The 16,363-nt window shown below is 57.9% G+C and overlaps 7 protein-coding genes across 7 annotated transcripts in view; 4 read left to right on the top strand and 3 right to left on the bottom strand.

Annotated features, from left to right (window-relative positions):
• ACA1_137310 (SPX domain containing protein) overlaps window positions 1-3,878 on the bottom strand; it is a gene marked incomplete at both ends in the record, with an annotated part of 5,088 nt that extends 1,210 nt beyond the window's left edge. The window contains 13 exons of the mRNA XM_004340360.1: window positions 103-196; window positions 265-400; window positions 440-495; window positions 578-718; window positions 797-1,023; window positions 1,146-1,292; window positions 1,408-1,471; window positions 1,544-1,588; window positions 1,689-1,790; window positions 1,907-1,991; window positions 2,213-3,198; window positions 3,290-3,465; window positions 3,722-3,878. Coding sequence (XP_004340408.1) covers window positions 103-196; window positions 265-400; window positions 440-495; window positions 578-718; window positions 797-1,023; window positions 1,146-1,292; window positions 1,408-1,471; window positions 1,544-1,588; window positions 1,689-1,790; window positions 1,907-1,991; window positions 2,213-3,198; window positions 3,290-3,465; window positions 3,722-3,878 — 2,416 coding nt within the window. The remainder of the gene's footprint in view (window positions 1-102; window positions 197-264; window positions 401-439; window positions 496-577; window positions 719-796; window positions 1,024-1,145; window positions 1,293-1,407; window positions 1,472-1,543; window positions 1,589-1,688; window positions 1,791-1,906; window positions 1,992-2,212; window positions 3,199-3,289; window positions 3,466-3,721) is intronic.
• A 340-nt stretch (window positions 3,879-4,218) lies between these two features.
• On the bottom strand, window positions 4,219-5,332 carry ACA1_137420 (LYAR-type C2HC zinc finger protein; the record flags this gene model as incomplete). Its single annotated transcript, XM_004340361.1, has 4 exons — window positions 4,219-4,732; window positions 4,926-5,072; window positions 5,174-5,218; window positions 5,307-5,332. The coding sequence occupies 4 exons, from the start codon at window positions 5,330-5,332 to the stop codon at window positions 4,219-4,221; spliced, it is 732 nt and encodes a 243-aa protein (XP_004340409.1).
• Window positions 5,333-5,550: 218 nt separating this feature from the next.
• Window positions 5,551-9,468, top strand: ACA1_137430 (penicillin acylase; the record flags this gene model as incomplete). Its single annotated transcript, XM_004340362.1, has 16 exons — window positions 5,551-5,758; window positions 5,895-6,072; window positions 6,119-6,197; window positions 6,281-6,330; window positions 6,627-6,739; window positions 6,823-6,917; window positions 7,002-7,077; window positions 7,148-7,189; window positions 7,276-7,415; window positions 7,490-7,647; window positions 7,717-7,859; window positions 7,937-8,030; window positions 8,121-8,175; window positions 8,277-9,101; window positions 9,180-9,254; window positions 9,358-9,468. 16 exons carry the CDS (start codon window positions 5,551-5,553, stop codon window positions 9,466-9,468), a joined length of 2,442 nt encoding a protein of 813 aa, XP_004340410.1.
• A 171-nt stretch (window positions 9,469-9,639) lies between these two features.
• On the top strand, window positions 9,640-10,302 carry ACA1_137440 (uncharacterized protein; the record flags this gene model as incomplete). Its single annotated transcript, XM_004340363.1, has 4 exons — window positions 9,640-9,848; window positions 9,934-10,036; window positions 10,124-10,267; window positions 10,294-10,302. 4 exons carry the CDS (start codon window positions 9,640-9,642, stop codon window positions 10,300-10,302), a joined length of 465 nt encoding a protein of 154 aa, XP_004340411.1.
• A 199-nt stretch (window positions 10,303-10,501) lies between these two features.
• Window positions 10,502-11,782, top strand: ACA1_137450 (uncharacterized protein; the record flags this gene model as incomplete). The annotated part of the gene is made up of 3 exons (XM_004340364.1): window positions 10,502-11,056; window positions 11,224-11,586; window positions 11,708-11,782. The coding sequence occupies 3 exons, from the start codon at window positions 10,502-10,504 to the stop codon at window positions 11,780-11,782; spliced, it is 993 nt and encodes a 330-aa protein (XP_004340412.1).
• A 1,264-nt stretch (window positions 11,783-13,046) lies between these two features.
• Window positions 13,047-15,659, top strand: ACA1_137460 (uncharacterized protein; the record flags this gene model as incomplete). The annotated part of the gene is made up of 7 exons (XM_004340365.1): window positions 13,047-13,213; window positions 13,249-13,335; window positions 13,407-13,517; window positions 13,665-13,743; window positions 13,818-14,147; window positions 14,184-14,464; window positions 14,534-15,659. 7 exons carry the CDS (start codon window positions 13,047-13,049, stop codon window positions 15,657-15,659), a joined length of 2,181 nt encoding a protein of 726 aa, XP_004340413.1.
• A 581-nt stretch (window positions 15,660-16,240) lies between these two features.
• Window positions 16,241-16,363, bottom strand: part of ACA1_137470 (uncharacterized protein) — a gene marked incomplete at both ends in the record, with an annotated part of 1,880 nt that continues 1,757 nt past the window's right edge. The window contains one exon of the mRNA XM_004340366.1: window positions 16,241-16,279. Within this exon, the coding sequence (XP_004340414.1) occupies window positions 16,241-16,279 (39 nt within the window). The remainder of the gene's footprint in view (window positions 16,280-16,363) is intronic.

The raw sequence follows: 16,363 nt of genomic DNA on the forward strand, positions 1-16,363 counted from the left end.
AGAAGAGAGAAGAGAGAAGAGAGAAGAGAGAAGTGGTAAATAGACTATAGAGTAAAAGAAGTGGTATTTCGCTACCACGTGCTGGAGCGGGGTATAGCAAACCGATGAGAGGCATGGCGTAAGGGCGGGACCGCATGCAAATATCGTCGCCGGTCCATGCGTCACTCACAAAGAAGCAGACCGAAAATTGCACATCCTGCAAGGATCAAGGAGAAGTCGATCAATCGAACGCCCTCGGCTTGGACATGTAAAAGCGGCACGTACCTGGAGAAAGATGACCAGCGAGGTCAACTGCGAGGCGAGATAGATGTCTACAAAATTGTCGACCCCGACCACCGGCGACACTATGATCTTGTACACTCTGATGATTTCGGGCGCGAGGCGCACCAGGTCAGTCAGCCTTTCAAGCCCGACAATCAATAACATGAGTCAGCTGTACCGGCGTATCAGCCAATACTTGCACGTAGACTGCTGAACGAGCATCACCAGGACCACCTGCATGGGCATGCGCGTTGGTTCTGAGGTGAGTATACGCGGTAGAGGCCACCGCACGCATCACACGACACATTTAACGTACGAGTAGACCAAGACAGCCGGGGAACACCTGGTAGGGGATATCATCCATCCACTCCAGCGGCACCGGACTGATGGCCGAGAGCAGATAACACACCACGAACAGCAGCCACGCGACTGTGAACACGGCGGCCGATTCCATCACCTGCAGATGGGCTGCGGTTAGTGTACTGGAAAGGCCCCAGAACCCAGAAATGTGAGGCACTGGAGAGAGGCGCTGAACCTGCTGCCATGAAATGTGGGACCGCATGTCGAAGAGGAAGATGAGCGCGTAGCTGACGCGATACTTGGTCCACGTGTACATGTCGATGCCCCAGCACCAGTTGAGGATGATGAGCAGCCACATGCCACGGAACATGATGAACACGTCGTCGGCTCGCTTGTGATCCAGCCCGCTGTTGTCCTTGGCCCCCAAGTAGATGAATATCATCGTTATCATCAACAGCAGGACTGTTGACAACCCAGCCGACAAACCTGGCAGTCCCAACGCACATAGGCGCAAACCGAGTGAGAACACGCGATAAACAATAATGAAAAATGATAATAATAATAATAATAATACGGCCCGGTACCAAGTCGGAAGGTGGACCATCCAAGCTTCTTCTTCTGCCAGAAGGGGATTCGCAGCTTCTTCATCGCTTTCTGCCGGCTCCCCTCGGTGAAGCACTCACTGAACACCCGCTCCGTCTCGGCCTTTATGATCAACAGATGTCGCATATCTTGGTGGCCATGAGATCAGGCAGACATCAGCCATGCAACTCAGCATCAATAGTTGGAGGGAAATGATGTGTAATGAACGAAAGAAGAAGAAGAAGAAGAAGAAGAAGACCCTACCGGCGAATCTGTGCTGGGCCTTGATCCTCTTTATATACAGGAGTCGGGTCGTAGTGCCGGTCAGCTGCGCGGGAAAGACAGTTTAGAATAAAAGAGCCCTCATAATGCTATATACGAAGCTGGATAGGTTAGATACCTTGTCGTGCTTTTTCATGACCTTGTCAAATCCAGACAGGTTCAACTGGACGTCGCGTCGTGTGGGTGTTATCAGGTCAGTGCCGGCACCATGTGATTTGGACTTGCAAGGAAAGTCTCTGAGCGTTTGGGTGCGCATGCAGTACCTTGCAAAAATTTTCTAGCAAACAGAGGCCCCGATAGAACTCCTTAAAGGCTTCGACCAGCGACTTGCGGTGGTGTCTTATCGTGGATTTCGTGAACACCATCTTTGTAGCGCAGCAAGAAGCGGGAGGGGCGTGAGTGATTGGCAAGCTGCGAAAGAGACTGCAGTCACGCTCTCCCGCCATAACAGAAGGAGCATTAATTTGAAGAAGTGGGGTACGTTATTGTTTGGGAAGACCACGATTTCGTTCTTGCCGCGCTGCGGGGACGTGTCCTTATCGGCAAACTCGCGGAGAGTTTTGGCTCTGCTCATCAACACATCGGTGAACACCGCTTAGAAAACTGGTAACGATGCATGGGATGGCGGATAAGTGAAGAACCTGGGAAGGAACCACCGCTGCCTCTGGTGCGTTCGTGGCGTGGAGGGCTCGTCACCGTGCGCTGTAGGTTGACAAGAGTCTCGTTAACTCCCCATGAACCGCCCGAAATACCAGACATTGTGGTTATACAAATAGAGTACGCGTACGTACGGTCATCGAGGCTCATCCGGACCGTGATGACGTCTTCGGTCTCCGCCGGCGCTGTGTCGCTGCCCTCGCAGGCAGCTGCGCCCTCGCCCTGCGCTGCAGGGTCGTCCTGGAAGTCGTAGGCCGTCGCCTTGGTCCTGGTGATCATCTTCTTCAGCCGCAGCCGCCGCAGCACCCGGACACCGTAGAGGATGCGCTCTCGCCGCAGCCGCCGCAAATCGCGTCGGTGCTCCCTGGTCTTCTCCACCGGCGAGAGCGGCGTTGTTCGGAATGCGCGCTGCTTCGTCTCGCAGCCTGCCGCACTGCTGGTCGTGGTGGTGCTGGGCTTGCGCGAGGTGCTGGCCTCTGCGGCGGCGGCGGCGGCGGCGCTTCGCTTGCGCTCCATCTGTATGAGCCGAGTCCCTAGCGGTGACGTGGCCTGGCCCTCGATCTGGCCTCCGCCGGCGTTATCGCTCTCAAAGTCTATGTCGTCCTCCAGCTTGTCGTCGGCCCACTCGTCCTCGGCGACGACGTGGACATCGTTGATGTCCTGCTCGACCTCCTCCTCGACGCTGCCCCGGCTGCTCACAGAGCTCCGCTTTCTGCCGTCGGAGAGCTCCGACAGCTCGATCTCGACCATGCCATCCGAGTCCGGGTCGACACCCGACCGAGCAAAGCTGACGCTTCGTGTAGGTATGACGCCCGCGCCGAACTGCCGCTGCTGCTTCGAGCTCTTGCGGCTCATCTGACCTGATCGGTACATGTTTTGCTGCTGCTGCTGCGACTGGGCGAGCCCACGCTTCTTGGACTTGCCCGTGCTGCCGGTGCTGCTGCGCCTGCTGGACTTGTCGATGTTGTCCTGGCTCTGCTCCTCCTCTTCGGCCACGACGGTGGCGTCCTCCTCAGTGGCATCGCCGAACACCGTCGGGTTGATGTCCCCCATTCGCTCGAACTTGTGGTCGTGCAGCAGCGGATACGCCTGCGGTGTGTATTCTTCGAGCAGTTCCTGCCAATCCGTCACACCGGTCAAACGTCAGCCAACAGCAGATTCACAACCTCCCATCAAACAGTGCGGTTCGAGGAGGTGAGGTGGGAACCATCTTGATGCAGTGCTGAAGCAGCTGATAGAATCTCTTGTGGGCAGCCACGAGCTGATCGAGGTAGAACCGCTCCACGGTCTCGAGGTCCTCCTCGAGTAGGTCGTACAGCTCTCGGTCCTCCTTCATGTTTTCCACCGTGAGCGGCATCTCCTGGAATGCTTCGCCCGCAATGTCTGTTGTGTGCGTGGGTGTGGTGTTGTAGCCAGTCAGCCTTCAGCCCCACCAGCCCAAGAGTGGTGCGTGTAACTCGTCACTCTAATGATGCATCATGTCCGGACATAAAACCACAAATTTAGGACCGAACACGGCGACAAGCAGAAGAAGAAGAAGAGCAAGAAGGACAAGAGGTGGAAAAGAGTTGTGGCAGGGCAAGAAGCAGCGCCAGCAAAGAGTTAATAATTATAAAAATATTTAAAAAAATGGCGATACCGGAAGGGTCGGGACCTTTGAGCTTCTCGAAGGCGTGGAGGTAGCTCTCGCGAGCGGCGGAGATGCTCTTGAGCTGGCCCTTCATCATCTTGTAGCGGATGTAGCGGTCGCTCCATTCGGGCACCATGCGCTGCGAAAGCAGCTTCCCGAACTTCATATCCTCCGCAAGCTGCCGACAACAATCTCCTCTCCCTTCGAGGGATTAGCTGAGGCCTCAGCAAAGGCTGATTCGTTTTGCGGGCTTTGCTATTGAAGAATGGCGGACTTCAATAGAGGCGAACGCGCCTTCCCAGGAAGGCCCCACGCCACAAGAACCTGACTGCTGGGTGGTGGATCAACACCACAAGAAAAGCGAATAAATAATAATAAAAATAAAAACAAGAAACAAGGAAATGCGCGTTTCCCGTCTTCTTTCTCATCTGTTTCAGACACCTACCAAACAAGGACAAAACGTTTGAGTTGCAGAAAGAGAAAAGAAATGCGTCGTGGCCACCACATCAGGACTTGATGAAGTGCTTGAAGGTGCCCTCCTTGGCCTGGGCGGTGAAGTGGGCTTCGAGCTGCTCCTGGATCTTGTGCGTGAGGAGGGTGCTGACCACCTTTTTTCGGAGCTTCTTCTTCTTCATCTTCTTCTTGTCGTCCTTCTTGAGCACCTCCTTGATGGTCTCCTCCCACGGCAGCTGTTCAAGGAACTTCTTGATGAGCGCCTCTTCCGTTTCCTTCTTCTCCTCCTCCTTCTTTTCCTTCTTGCTCTTCTTTTTCTCGTCGTCGCTCTCCTTCTCCTCTTCGATCTTCCTCTTCTTGCTCTCCTTCTTCCTTTCTTTCTTCTTCTCCTCCTTCTCTTCGTTGCGCTTCCTCTTCTTCTGTGACTCCTCCTCCGCTTCCTTGGCCTTGCTCTCGTCCTTCTTCTCCTCTTGCGGCGCTTCCTGTGTTATATTCTGCTGCGTGGCAGCCGGCTGCTGCTGGGCGCCGCCGTTCTGCTGCTGGTTCCGTTGCTGGTTCTGCTGTCCCCTTCCCTGTACGATTGTCCCACGCACATAACACAGACGGCACACACGGCACGCAACGCACAGCTCAGTAAGTCGAAGGCGAAAAGAACAAAGAACGAAGAAGATGAAGAACGAAGCGGCAGTGATGCTGGTCGAGGGCACAAGCTTAGGAGAGGAAGAAGGTTGACAAAAAAAAAGAGAAAAGGAGAAGACACAGGAGGCCTGTAAGGCGTGCCTTCTTGGGTCCGCGGTAGAGGGCGCCCTGGTACTTCTGCTCCTCCGAAATGCAGGTGTTATGTGCGCTGTAGCCGTTCCCGCTGAAGGTGGTCAAACAGTCCAGGCACGACACGGTGCCACCACACCTGCAGGTGCAAGATGGAAGCCATGGCCCACATCGGCCGTCACTTATCTTTAGAATTGATGAAAATCTGGTGAAAAAGAAATAAATAAAAGCAATCCATACCTCCACATGTGGTTGTTCACTTGGTTCTTCTTGAGCACATCGCCGCTGCGCATTCAAGGAGTGAAAACGAAATGAATGAGGCTAAATCGCGAACCGGCTAAAAAACGAGATTCGCAACGGAAGAGGCGATTACCAGTTGTTACACGAAAAGCTCACCATCTTACTTGTAGAGCGTAGAAGAGGCTCTGAAATTCAATTTCAATGAGATCACTGGTCCGCTCCGGAAGTAATTGAGAACAGTGCGGCTTCACTCGGCAGCTCCGACAGAGCAGCAGAGAAAAGTCCACAGGAAATGGTCTGGAATGCAAAGCACGCGGCGATGATTAATAATAAAAAAATGCAATTTTTATCAGCAACGTTTGCCAGACAGATCTCAGATGAAGGGCGGAGCGCTGCTGGCCTTGCTGGTGGCGTTGGGGATTGGGGTGGGCGTCTACTACTTCCGGACGCACGTGTTAGAGGACTCGGCGTGGGAGCACACGCTCGAGCTCGACAGCTCATCAATTCGTCTCAAGCGCAACCCTGCAAATGGCGGCATATTCGAAATCTATGGCAAGGACCACCTTGATTACGCCCGCGCCTTGGGTACGTCACATAAAGAGGCCGCTTATTATGCTCAGAGTTACTGGATGGAGATGAGAGCCAGGATGGATTTTCTTTTTCCCAATCTGCTACGCGTAGCGAGGAAGCACCTAAGTGGCTTGTCGCAACGGCGCTGCAGGTTACGTGCACGCCAAGGACAGGCTGGTGCAGATGGAGCTGCAGCGCCTGGCCGGTCAGGGTCGGCTGAGCGAGGCACTCAAGAGCGACGTCGGGTTAATTGCCGTGGACACCTACTTCAGGTCCCTCAAGTACGTTGGCGTTCTGCTGCTGCTGCTGCTGCTGCTGCTGCTGCTCGCGTACACACCCAAGCGCTGTCTGTCTCATCACCCGACTTGGTTGCAGTTTTGTGCAGGACGCACGCGAGGCGGTGCCGAAGTTGGCTGCCGACGCAAAGGCGTTCCTCGATGCCTACTGTCGTGGCGTACGCTTGTCTGCTCACACAGTGCCTCCGCAATGGTAGAACGAGCTCACCTCGCGCACTCTGCGCCGTGTGCGCGTGTGCAGGTGAATTTCTACCTCGATGAACACAGCAACTTTTGGGAGCAGCCGATAGAGTTCCTCATGATACAGCACAGGTAGGTCAAACACGCTCAAAGTTCCAGAAGAGTGAGGCGCAGCACGGTTTCAACACTAAGCGACTTTTCTGTCAACGTGCTCGCAGGCCCGAGCCCTGGTCGCCCGAGCACTCGCTCATCACGGCGAAGTTGATGGCTTACGTCGGGCTTGCCGAAACGCAGGTGAGAGCAGCAGCAGCGTCGCACGTCACAGTCAACACTCAACACTCCGTCTTGCTTGGGTAACTGTGAGCGCAGGGAGAAGTTGAGAAGCTCATGATGCAGTCCATTAAGAGTGGAGTGTCGATGGACGCTCTGCGCGCCATCTTCCCGACTCAGCTCAAGAACGTGGAGACCGAAGTTGTGGACTGCATCAAGGAAGCCGACCTACAGATCCCGACCATTCCAGGTAGGCCGCCTTACTGCTGCGATGCAAGATGACGATGACGATGGCGATTAGCACGACTGATTCATTAATCGCTACTCACGCAGTGGAAGTCAAGTTCGCGCCATACATTCCGGCGTTCAAGGCGAGCAACAACTGGGTCATTGGTCCCCAGCTCACCAAGTCTGGTTCTCCCCTGCAGGTTCGTTCGTTGTTGTCATCACCACTTAAATTTTCGTTTCGTATTGCACGGATGGCTGACTGAAGCCCGTATTGATGCGTTCAGTGCTACGACCCGCATCTGGATATCGCTCGCCTTCCTGCGATTTGGTATGAGTTTGTGTTCCACTACGAGACTCCGGGTATGGCCGCGCTCTTAGATCGGGGTCTTGTGTAAGCGTGTGTTCCTAACCGATCGTCGCCCCGGTGTAGCGAAGCGATACCTGATGGGTGTGTCAGTTCCCGGCATGCCAGGTACGTCGTCGAGATCAAGAGTAATTACCAGCATCTCCTAACTGCCGTTGCTTTTTCTTTTCCTCCTATCTACCTATCTACGCCAGGCATCTTCTTTGGGCGAAATAACGACGTGACCTTCGGAGTGACCTACGGCTTCATGGACCAGATCGATTTCTTCTTCGAGAGGGTCCAGAACGGCAAGTACCTGCGCGAGGTGGAAACCACCGATGAGCAGGGCAATAAGGTAGGGTCTTCAGGCTTCTCAATCAAAGCCGGTTTTGATTGCCCACTCACTCAAACCAATTGCCTGTGGGGCAGGTGGTGCGCCAAGAGTGGCACGAATTCCAGGTGAGGAAGGAAATCCTCAAGCAAAAGGAGGGCGCCGATGTCGAGCTTGTCTTCTACGAAAACGACAACGGCGTTATCGAGAGGAAGTCGTACACGGGTCCGCTGCCCGATGGACTGCACTTGACCAGGTGCCTCCGCAAGCTCTTCGTTGGGCATAGTGTTATCGTACTTATCACTGCCACTGGCGCTCAATGCAGGAAGTGGGCTTGGCGTGAGTTCGAGGCGAGCGACACCTCCGTCCTATACCCTCCGCCGTCGGACATCAAGACCGTTGCTGAGTTCCACGACATCGCTCGTAACGTGCCGCTCTCAGCTAACTGGCTGAACGCGGACAGACAAGGTATGGGGGAGGGGAAACACACTCCAAGAGTTACCCTCTTCTCTAATCATTTTCGTTCACTCCTTGTGTCGCCACAGGCAATATCGGCTACCAGCAAAGCGGCCGCTTGCCTGCACGGGATCCTTCTGTCAACTCGGCTCTTCCGCTTCTTGGATGGAAGGCCTCGCACAGGTGCGCTCCCCAGCCTCATCGCGTTGGTACATCTACTGAACGCTTGGTGCTCACCTGACCACTGTCACAACAACCCCCCAATTTATTCAGATGGAACGGCTCGGTTGACACCAATCAGCTGCTCCAGGTCATCAATCCTGCCAAGGTACTCATCCGACTTAGGACTACGCACTGCGTGATCAGGGCCACCGACTCACCGTGATCCACATAATACTTGGCGTGCGTTGTATCTTCATCTGCAAACAGGGGTATCTGGCCACGGCCAATGACGACCTGCAGAACCCGGCACCTGGTGCGCCCAAGGCGATCAACTACCACATGGGCTTTTATCGCGTGTCGAGGATCAACGAGTTGATCGAGAACAAGGGCAAAGACCACCTTGAGACTCCCGACAACGGCAAGCCGACTTGGGACGAAGAAGACATGAAGCGATTCCAGCTCGACGTCTACTCCAAGCAGGGCGAGTACTACATGGAGCTGCTCGCGCCCATCCTCAAGGCGAAGCCCAACTGCACGAGCTGCAGGACGCTGCTCGAGTGGGACGGCCGCTTCTCGACGGACAGCGTCGGGGCGACCGTGTTCACCCAATTCCGTGAGGCCCTGCTGGACAAGCTCTTCGGCGAGAACGTGTTCGCCAAGGACGTGTGGATGCACATGACCCGCGAGTCGGGCGTCATGCTCGTGTTCCAGTGGTACTTCGACCGCGTCCTCCTGTGGGACATCTTCGAGCGCGAGGGCATCAAGAACGCCTTTTTCGACTTCACCGAGGACAACGCCTACATCCGCTACCTGTGGAACGAGTTCCTGGCCGATCACGAGGACGCCACCACCGGCAAGCCGGGCCGCGAGGGCAAGGACGCAGCGGCGCAAGCGCGCAGGTCCCAGCTTCTGGAGCGCGTGGTCGACGAGTACCTGGTGCCGCGCAACGTGACGCGGGAACGGACCTATGGATCGGATCACGCCATGATGATGAAGAACATCTTCTTCGACGGCAAGCTGCCCGGCTCGGTCGCCCTCGGCCTGGACGTCGGCCCCGTTCCCCTTGCGGGCTCCGGCTCGACCGTCAACCAGGTGAAGAGCCTGACTTAGTCCATCTTCCCTTATCCTGCACGCATACTGTTTTCGATACTCATGTTTACACCACCTCAGGGCTCGCTCTTCCGCGAGCAGGGACGCGAGCAGAGCTTCTGTCCGTCGTACCGCTTCATCACCGATCTCGCTCAGGTACGCGCTCGATCCATAAAACCTACGCTCTTGCTCGCGAGAATGCTTTCTTGCACCGCGCGACGAACTGGGCTGATCAGCCCTGGCGGCTACCCGCACACAGGACTGGGCCTACACCGCTATTCCCGGTGCCATCTCCGGTCGGCGGTTCTCGGGCCTCTACATGGACTTCTCCTTCTTCCGCGGGCTCTACAAGAAGGTCTCAGCTGCGTAAGCGACGTCGCTTGCCTCTGCTCGAGCTCACGTTCCTTTTTACGTTTTCTCCTCTCCCTCGTTCGGTCTTGCTCCGGGCGGCAATCTGTTTGCTGCGGCACAATTTTGGCTTCCACGTGTTCGTTCTTCACACTTGGCCGCACGAAGGAAAGAACGAAAGCGACGAGAAAAGATGGAGGGGGGCGGGATGGGGTCGCCGATGACCGAGAAGCGCAGGGCTGGTATCGCCAAGGTCAAGGAACTCTGGCGCCAGAAGGGCAAGGGTGGCAACGTGGACAAGAAGGCGTGGACCATCTTTCTTTCGTCGGGCCGCTCCTTCGAGGAACTCTTTCTCGGAGACTCGTCCGACTCCTCCAGCGACGACAACAGCCACCATGACCAGTACTCCGACTCCTGCCCAAATCGATATCCACATTATTTAACGTTATTGATTAAATAAATATATATTTCTATTTTTGAATGGCAGGTACTGGGACCCGGCGTGGATGAAGGACGAGAACGAGGAGCGCAACCGGAGACGGTGGGAGCGCGAGGAAAGCCAGCGCGAGCAGGAGTGGCGGCGTAAGCAGGTACCGTTGTTAGGTCCTTACCACCTGCAACCCAATTGGGATCGACGCTGATGATCCCGAACGATTGCGTCGTTTTTGTTGCAACAGGAGGAGCGAAAGAGAGCCGAGCGGGAGGCCTTCATGCTGTGGAGCAAGCGATGGGACGAGCGCAATCTCGCCCTGCGGCAGGGTCGCACACCCCGCGGCCGATCGGCCCCGAAGCCTGCTAAGAACGGAAGCGACGAGCAGCCTGTGCTAGCCACATTCACAGGGGACAGGAGGAATGAGAAAACTGACGAGAAGACGAAGAAGAAGCAGGGAAAGAATGAAAGCGAAGGCGACAACGACGAATCTGGGGAGAGGGAGAGCACCCGGGCCAAGCTGTACTTCATGTTCGGGGAGTCGTCCGCCGAGGAGGAGGAGAGCGAGGACGAGCGGAGGGAGCAGCGGGAGTGGGCCGAGGAGATCCAGGCGGCCGAACAGCGCATGGAGCAGGGCCAGAGCGTCGTGGCCAGCAGCTTCAAGCGGCGCAGGGAGCAGTTCTACGAGAACCGGCGCAGCACGAGCGACCTCTCCTCCGGCGAGATCGACCTCGTCGACGACGCGCAATCCACCAGCGCCAGTCACGCCAGCCACGTGACCTGCACTAGCACCACGCCCGTGGGCAAGTCCCTGCTGCTGGGGCATCAGACGCTCGTGACGTCGGGCAAGCCCACCGGCAGCGACGAGGAGCTCGAATCCACCAAAGGGACGCGAGAAAAGGGGTCTTCTGCGGCGAGGAAGACGCCGACCAAGGATGGAGACGAAAAGGGGCTGAGTAAGAAGGTGAAGAAGGGCTCCTTCCGAATGCCCTCCTTCCGCCGGAAGAGCGAAGCGCAGCCACCACCAACGCCACTCCCAACAGCGGCGCGGGCGGCGGAGGCCTCGGTCCGCCAGTCCCGCGGCAGTGCGATCTTCGGCCGAAGACAGGCCGGCGGCGACAAGGTCCAGCTCCAGCACCGCTTCCGGTTACGGCGAGTCCTCTCCAGTGACCACCTTCCCGTACAGGAAGCCTCCGCCACGTAGGGCCGGAGTTGTTTTCTTTCGCCTATTGGATCCCATTGTAGGATCTTTCTCCAACAACGTCGGACAGCCAACACGTTGCTCCCACTCCAGAACTGATCACCAATTGATATCGCCAGCACCCACTCGTCTCACTCCAACTACAGAGCCAGAATGACAAAGCCTCCAAGGCCAGATGTGGGCGCTCTGGCTGCCGCACCCGAGTGCACGATCTTGGAGCCACCGCAGTCTCGTTCCTTCGACTTGATGTGCTGATCAGCGGGCGTGGCGAGACAGAGTGGATCCACTTGTCGTCGGAGGTTGTCCTGTTGGCGGCCTCTCGGTGGACCAACCTGTACAGTGCCACCATTCTCGAGGGCACGAGCTGCGACGGCAAGCCTGCACACGTGATCAACGCATTCCTGGAGCGCTTGGGTCGTCCTGCGGCAGCCACGCTCACCCAGCTTGCGCTGCTATGGCAAATCGCGGAAGAGCTCCGTGAAGCTTCTGGCCGTGTTCCCGGCGCTCAGGTGTGTCAAACAAGCACCTCACATGTGAGTGATGAGCCAAGTCACCAAGCCGGCCTCTAACTCACGCTGGCCTCTCTCTCATTCAGATCCCTCAAGCTGCATTCCTCGGCCTAGCCTCAAGACAAGGACACAGAAGCGTTGGATCAGCTGGCCAAAGTGTGCCCACAAATCGAGGTACGTACGTGTCTCTTTTTAGGGTTCAAAGCGAGGGGTGCGCACACTTGCACTAACCTAACCCTCTGTGCCTGTGATCACAATGGTAGTAAGTTTAACGCGACTCTTAAGTGCCACCCCTTTGAGGACCGTGGCAGCACTTGGTTGACCCCCCAACCTGGAGGAAAGAGAAGAGGAGTTGCCAAACAGTGCCAGAGGTGTTCCCCAATCTGTGCAAGTGCATATTGACGGGTGCACTGTGTGGAGGGCACTCGCCAACCTGCATGCCAGGGGCCGCCTCCAGCAGCTCCCTGTCCTATCAGCTCGTTCAACCATGGATGGCGGCCAAGGAGTTTGTCTTGCTTGAGTGTCCCACCTTGAAGTTAGGTTCGCCTGGGCAGATGCCCAACTGTGAGCCCTTGCTCTATCTCATGATTAAGACCCCAGCTCCATGACCAACAACCTGGCTGGGGTGGAAGCAGTATGAGCAACCAACAGACAAGCACCCTGACCACACTCAAGTGTCTGTGCCTCAACAAGTGCACAGTGACCATAATTTGGACAGCCTCCCTCCAGGCTCTGCCACACCTCACCAACCTGTCATTCACCTCATCATCACCAACAAGGACAACAAGGGGACCACTACAACAGTGGTCCAGTGTTGTTAGCTGTGTGTACTGCTTTGACATTGGTATTCCCCAACTTTTGTTTCCACCTAGAAGATATGCAGCTTGGGTGAGTTATGGTGTGGTGTGCCAAGCACTGTTCCACATAGGTCATCAGCTGCCTGTCTCCCACCACCTGGACAAGACACATGCCATCAGCTTCACCATGCCATGGTGATCTATTGCCCTTTTGCCAGGTGAAATGCTTGAGAGATGTTTGTGTACCTGGAGAGTGTGTAGATGGGGCATGCCTGGACGAGATGCTCCAGGTGTTCCACAGCAATGAGGCTCCAAGATGCTGTGTGGGGAAACACCAGAAAAGAAAAATCTGTGCGCATTGGCCAGTTTCGCTTAAATACAGTTTTTTGCTTCTTTTTTTAATGACGATGGAGGGGAAGAGCGCCTCCGGCGGAGCGGTGCGCTCGGTTGGCGGGCTGGCCGCCCTTGGCGAGTCCCTGTTCGATGCCTGCGTCGTGGCCTTGGCCAGCTTCATGCCGACCACTGCCGCTGCGTTTGTCCCCCCCCGGCGCCTCCGCCGGAGTTGTGTGTTTGGCTGAAGAAAAACCACGACACGACGCGCCTCACAGGGGAGAGGTGGGCAGAGCGGTGGGCGGTGATGGAAGCGTGCGCGTGGCGAGAGCCATGGCCCGGTGGCAGCTCGTCGACAACCGCACATTCAGGTTCTTGGCCGCCCTATCGGCGCACTTTCCTGCCGACCAGGCCCACCACCTCGACCTCACGTATGCCTCGCCTCTTGCCACCACACTTCCTCCTGACAAACGGAAGATGAAAGAGGATGCCAACAAAACGTGCTTTCGACGTATTCGGTGGTGGCCAACGACAGCAAATGGAGGCACGTGTCGCACGAGGTGCTGATCACGACGGCCTGCCGGTGGCACAACATCACCAGCATCGATGCCTCCGAGTCAAGGTATGCACGCCAGCGGCGCCCCTTGAAGACAATATTCGGCGAAACAAATGCTCACTCGCCCGAGCGCCCAGGGTGGACGAGGAGTTCCTGGTGAAGCTGGGGAAGAGCCCAGCCGCCGCCACGCTCCACACGCTCAATCTCCACATGTGCTCCTACATCGACACGCAGAGCCTGGAGCACCTGTGCGCATTCCCGGGTCTCAGGTCTGGTCTTCTCCCTCTTGACCAAACGTTTGCACTCAATCAGCTCTCACACGGCGTGTGCGGCGGCGTGCTTGTGTTGTGCGATGGTGCGAATCGTGCCGTGTGTGTCGTGCGCGTGTGCGATAGGCGCTTGACGGTGGGGATGAGTGGCAGTATCAAGCAACATGTCTACGACGTCGTGGCCGCGGCCTGCCCACAACTCCAGGTACGCTGTACCTACAAGGCGACCACCCCAGTGTTGACCAGCGCCCAACGGTCCGTCCCTACCACCGCTCACAGAGCCTCAGCGTCTCGTCGAGCAACCTGCGCCCGTGGACTGCCGACGCCATCGCGCGTCTGCCCAGCCTGACCAGCATTCACTCCGACACGGTCTCGTTCGCCGAGCTGGCTCGGCTGTTCGACTCCGGGCTCCTGCAGCGCTTCACCACCGTCTCGGCCTGCTACTGGGACTCGCTGCCCAGCCCGGCCCAGTTGGGAGCCATCCTGGCTGGCTGCCCCAAGCTCGAGTCCGTACCTCGGCTGTCGATGCCCGGCGTCGAACGACTCATCAGTCGCCCCACCGCCGCCATGTATTCACCGACCAATGAGCTGCAGATCGAGAACGTGGTCGTGTGTGGTCCGTTCTCGGGGTCGTGCGGCGCCCAGCTACTTGCGTGCTTCCCGCGGCTGCGGCGACTGGAGCAGGTCAGCAGCACGCCTGTGTGGTACTCGTTCGGTGAGCTCTGCGCGGGCCTCCACGGCCTGGACCACCTCGAGGCGCTCCAGCTGGAGTATACCAGCTGCGACGACCAGGCATCGGTGACCAACTGCACCCGTGGGCTTTGTGGGCTCACCGAACTGACCCTCAATCAGTGCCGGCTGTCGGTGGACTTGATCGAGGCGCTCGCCTCGCACCTGAATCGCCTCGAGTCGCTCGAGCTCAACGTGTGTGTCAGCGAAAGCGCGCGCTCGGGGTGGTGCGATGCGCGTGACCGCATGGCTTCGGCCCTGTGCAGGTGGCGCTCGCTCCGTCGCCTGACTCTCACGGGCTTCTTCGTGCGGCGCGACCCGTACCGCAGCTTCGAACAGGCCGGCGACGCTGATGAAGTGGTGCGTCTGCACCACCCGATGCTCGAGGAGCTCTCACTCGACCAGACCGAGATGGGCGAAGCGCCCCTCTACTCGCTGGACTGCCCCGCCCTGCGCACCTGCCATCTAGTCGGCGCAGAGCTCGGCGTCGAGCGGGCCGTGGCCGGCCTGTGCACGGGCTCGCCCCGGCTCGAGTGCCTGACCCTGGGAGTCGATGCCCTGTGGTCCTCGGGGGCCTGGGCGGCCAGCGCCGTCCTCCAGCTGCTCGACGCCTGCCCACTGCTCACCACTCTCCGGCTCGAGTCGCGCACCGAGGCCGAGCCCGAAGGCCTGTACCAGCCCGAGTACCAGCCGCCCACAGCCACCGCCGTCGACAAGCCGCCGCCGCTGCAAGGAGTGCGAGGTGTGTGCAACCTGCAGTCGCTGTCGGTCAGAGGCTTCCGAGGCCGCGCGACAGATAGCGGGCCGTGGTCGCTTGACAAGGCGCTGAGCCGGTGCACCCGCCTAGCATCGCTCACGATCGAGTCGTGCCAGGGCCTGGCCGGCGTTGGCCTCAGGCGGCTGGCCGACCCCGCCGCCAGCATGCAAAGCCTCGAGCTGCGCGAGTTGCGCTTCGCCACTCCCGCGGCCGAGGTGGACGCCAGGCTCATCTTAGCACTGAGTGGCCTTCAAGTTCTCCACCTGGACGCGCCGCTGGGCAGCTGGGAGACATACATCGCCTTCGACGGCCTACGATGGCTGCGCTCGCTGGTCCTCACCGTCAGCCGGTGGCCCGCGCGCGTTGTGATCCGCAACCTACCGCTGCTTCGCCACGCGCAGGTGAGCTCGGAGCAGTGCTATTGGACGCCGAGGCCCGAGAGACAGAAGCCGGGAGCGCTGTCGCTGCTAGTGGAGAACTGCCCAGTGCTCAAGTGTTTGGTGCTGTCGGGCCGAGCGCCGTGCCAAGTTCAGTTCGAGGAGGGCTGCTTCGGTGGCTGCCCGGCGCGTCCGAGTATCCCGCCAGCCTGGGACACGTGTGACACCGACCGCGCCCTGCTTGGAAAGGAGCCCTGAGTTACCCATGGGTAACTGCCGTTTTTTGTACGACGCGAAGCCGTCCTAGCTCAGTCGGTAGAGCGCAAGACTCTTAATCTTGTGGTCGTGGGTTCGAGCCCCACGGTCGGCTATCTCCTTTTTTCCTGCTGGGGCCTGCTGCCTCGGCCTTGGTGCAGCCCCACCTGGCCTTGTCCAGGATCATCACCAGCAGCTCGCGCGGCAGCGGCACGCCGATGGCCGCCACCGAGGCCTCGATGAGGGTGCGCACCACGACCTGCTTGAAGGTGTCCCACTGCTGCTCGGGAACGTCTGCCGTCCCCCCCCCGGCGCCTCTGGCCACATTCTAGAATTCCTTTCGTACCTCCTCTTAGCGTGCACGCTAACCATTGCTTTCGCGCAATCAACATTCGGGGGTTGGTGGCCAACAACAGCAAATGGAGGCACGTGTCGCACGAGGTGCTGATCACGACGGCCTGCCGGTGGCACAACATCACCAGCATCGATGCCTCCGAGTCAAGGTATGCACGCCAGCGGCGCCCCTTGAAGACAATATTCGGCGAACGGCCTTGAACACTGGGATGTGTGTCCAGTAACTCTGATCAATGCTTGCGAAGAAGGGGCGGCTTTACCCATGGTACCTGTGGGTGTCTGAGTTGGGTGAAGAGGCACCACGACATCCAAGCCTTCCTCACCCTCACGCTGTTCATCATCCCAGCCATCAG

This window comes from Acanthamoeba castellanii (assembly GCF_000313135.1).
Source record: "Acanthamoeba castellanii str. Neff unplaced genomic scaffold scf7180000084703, whole genome shotgun sequence".
Taxonomy (NCBI): domain Eukaryota; phylum Discosea; order Longamoebia; family Acanthamoebidae; genus Acanthamoeba; species Acanthamoeba castellanii.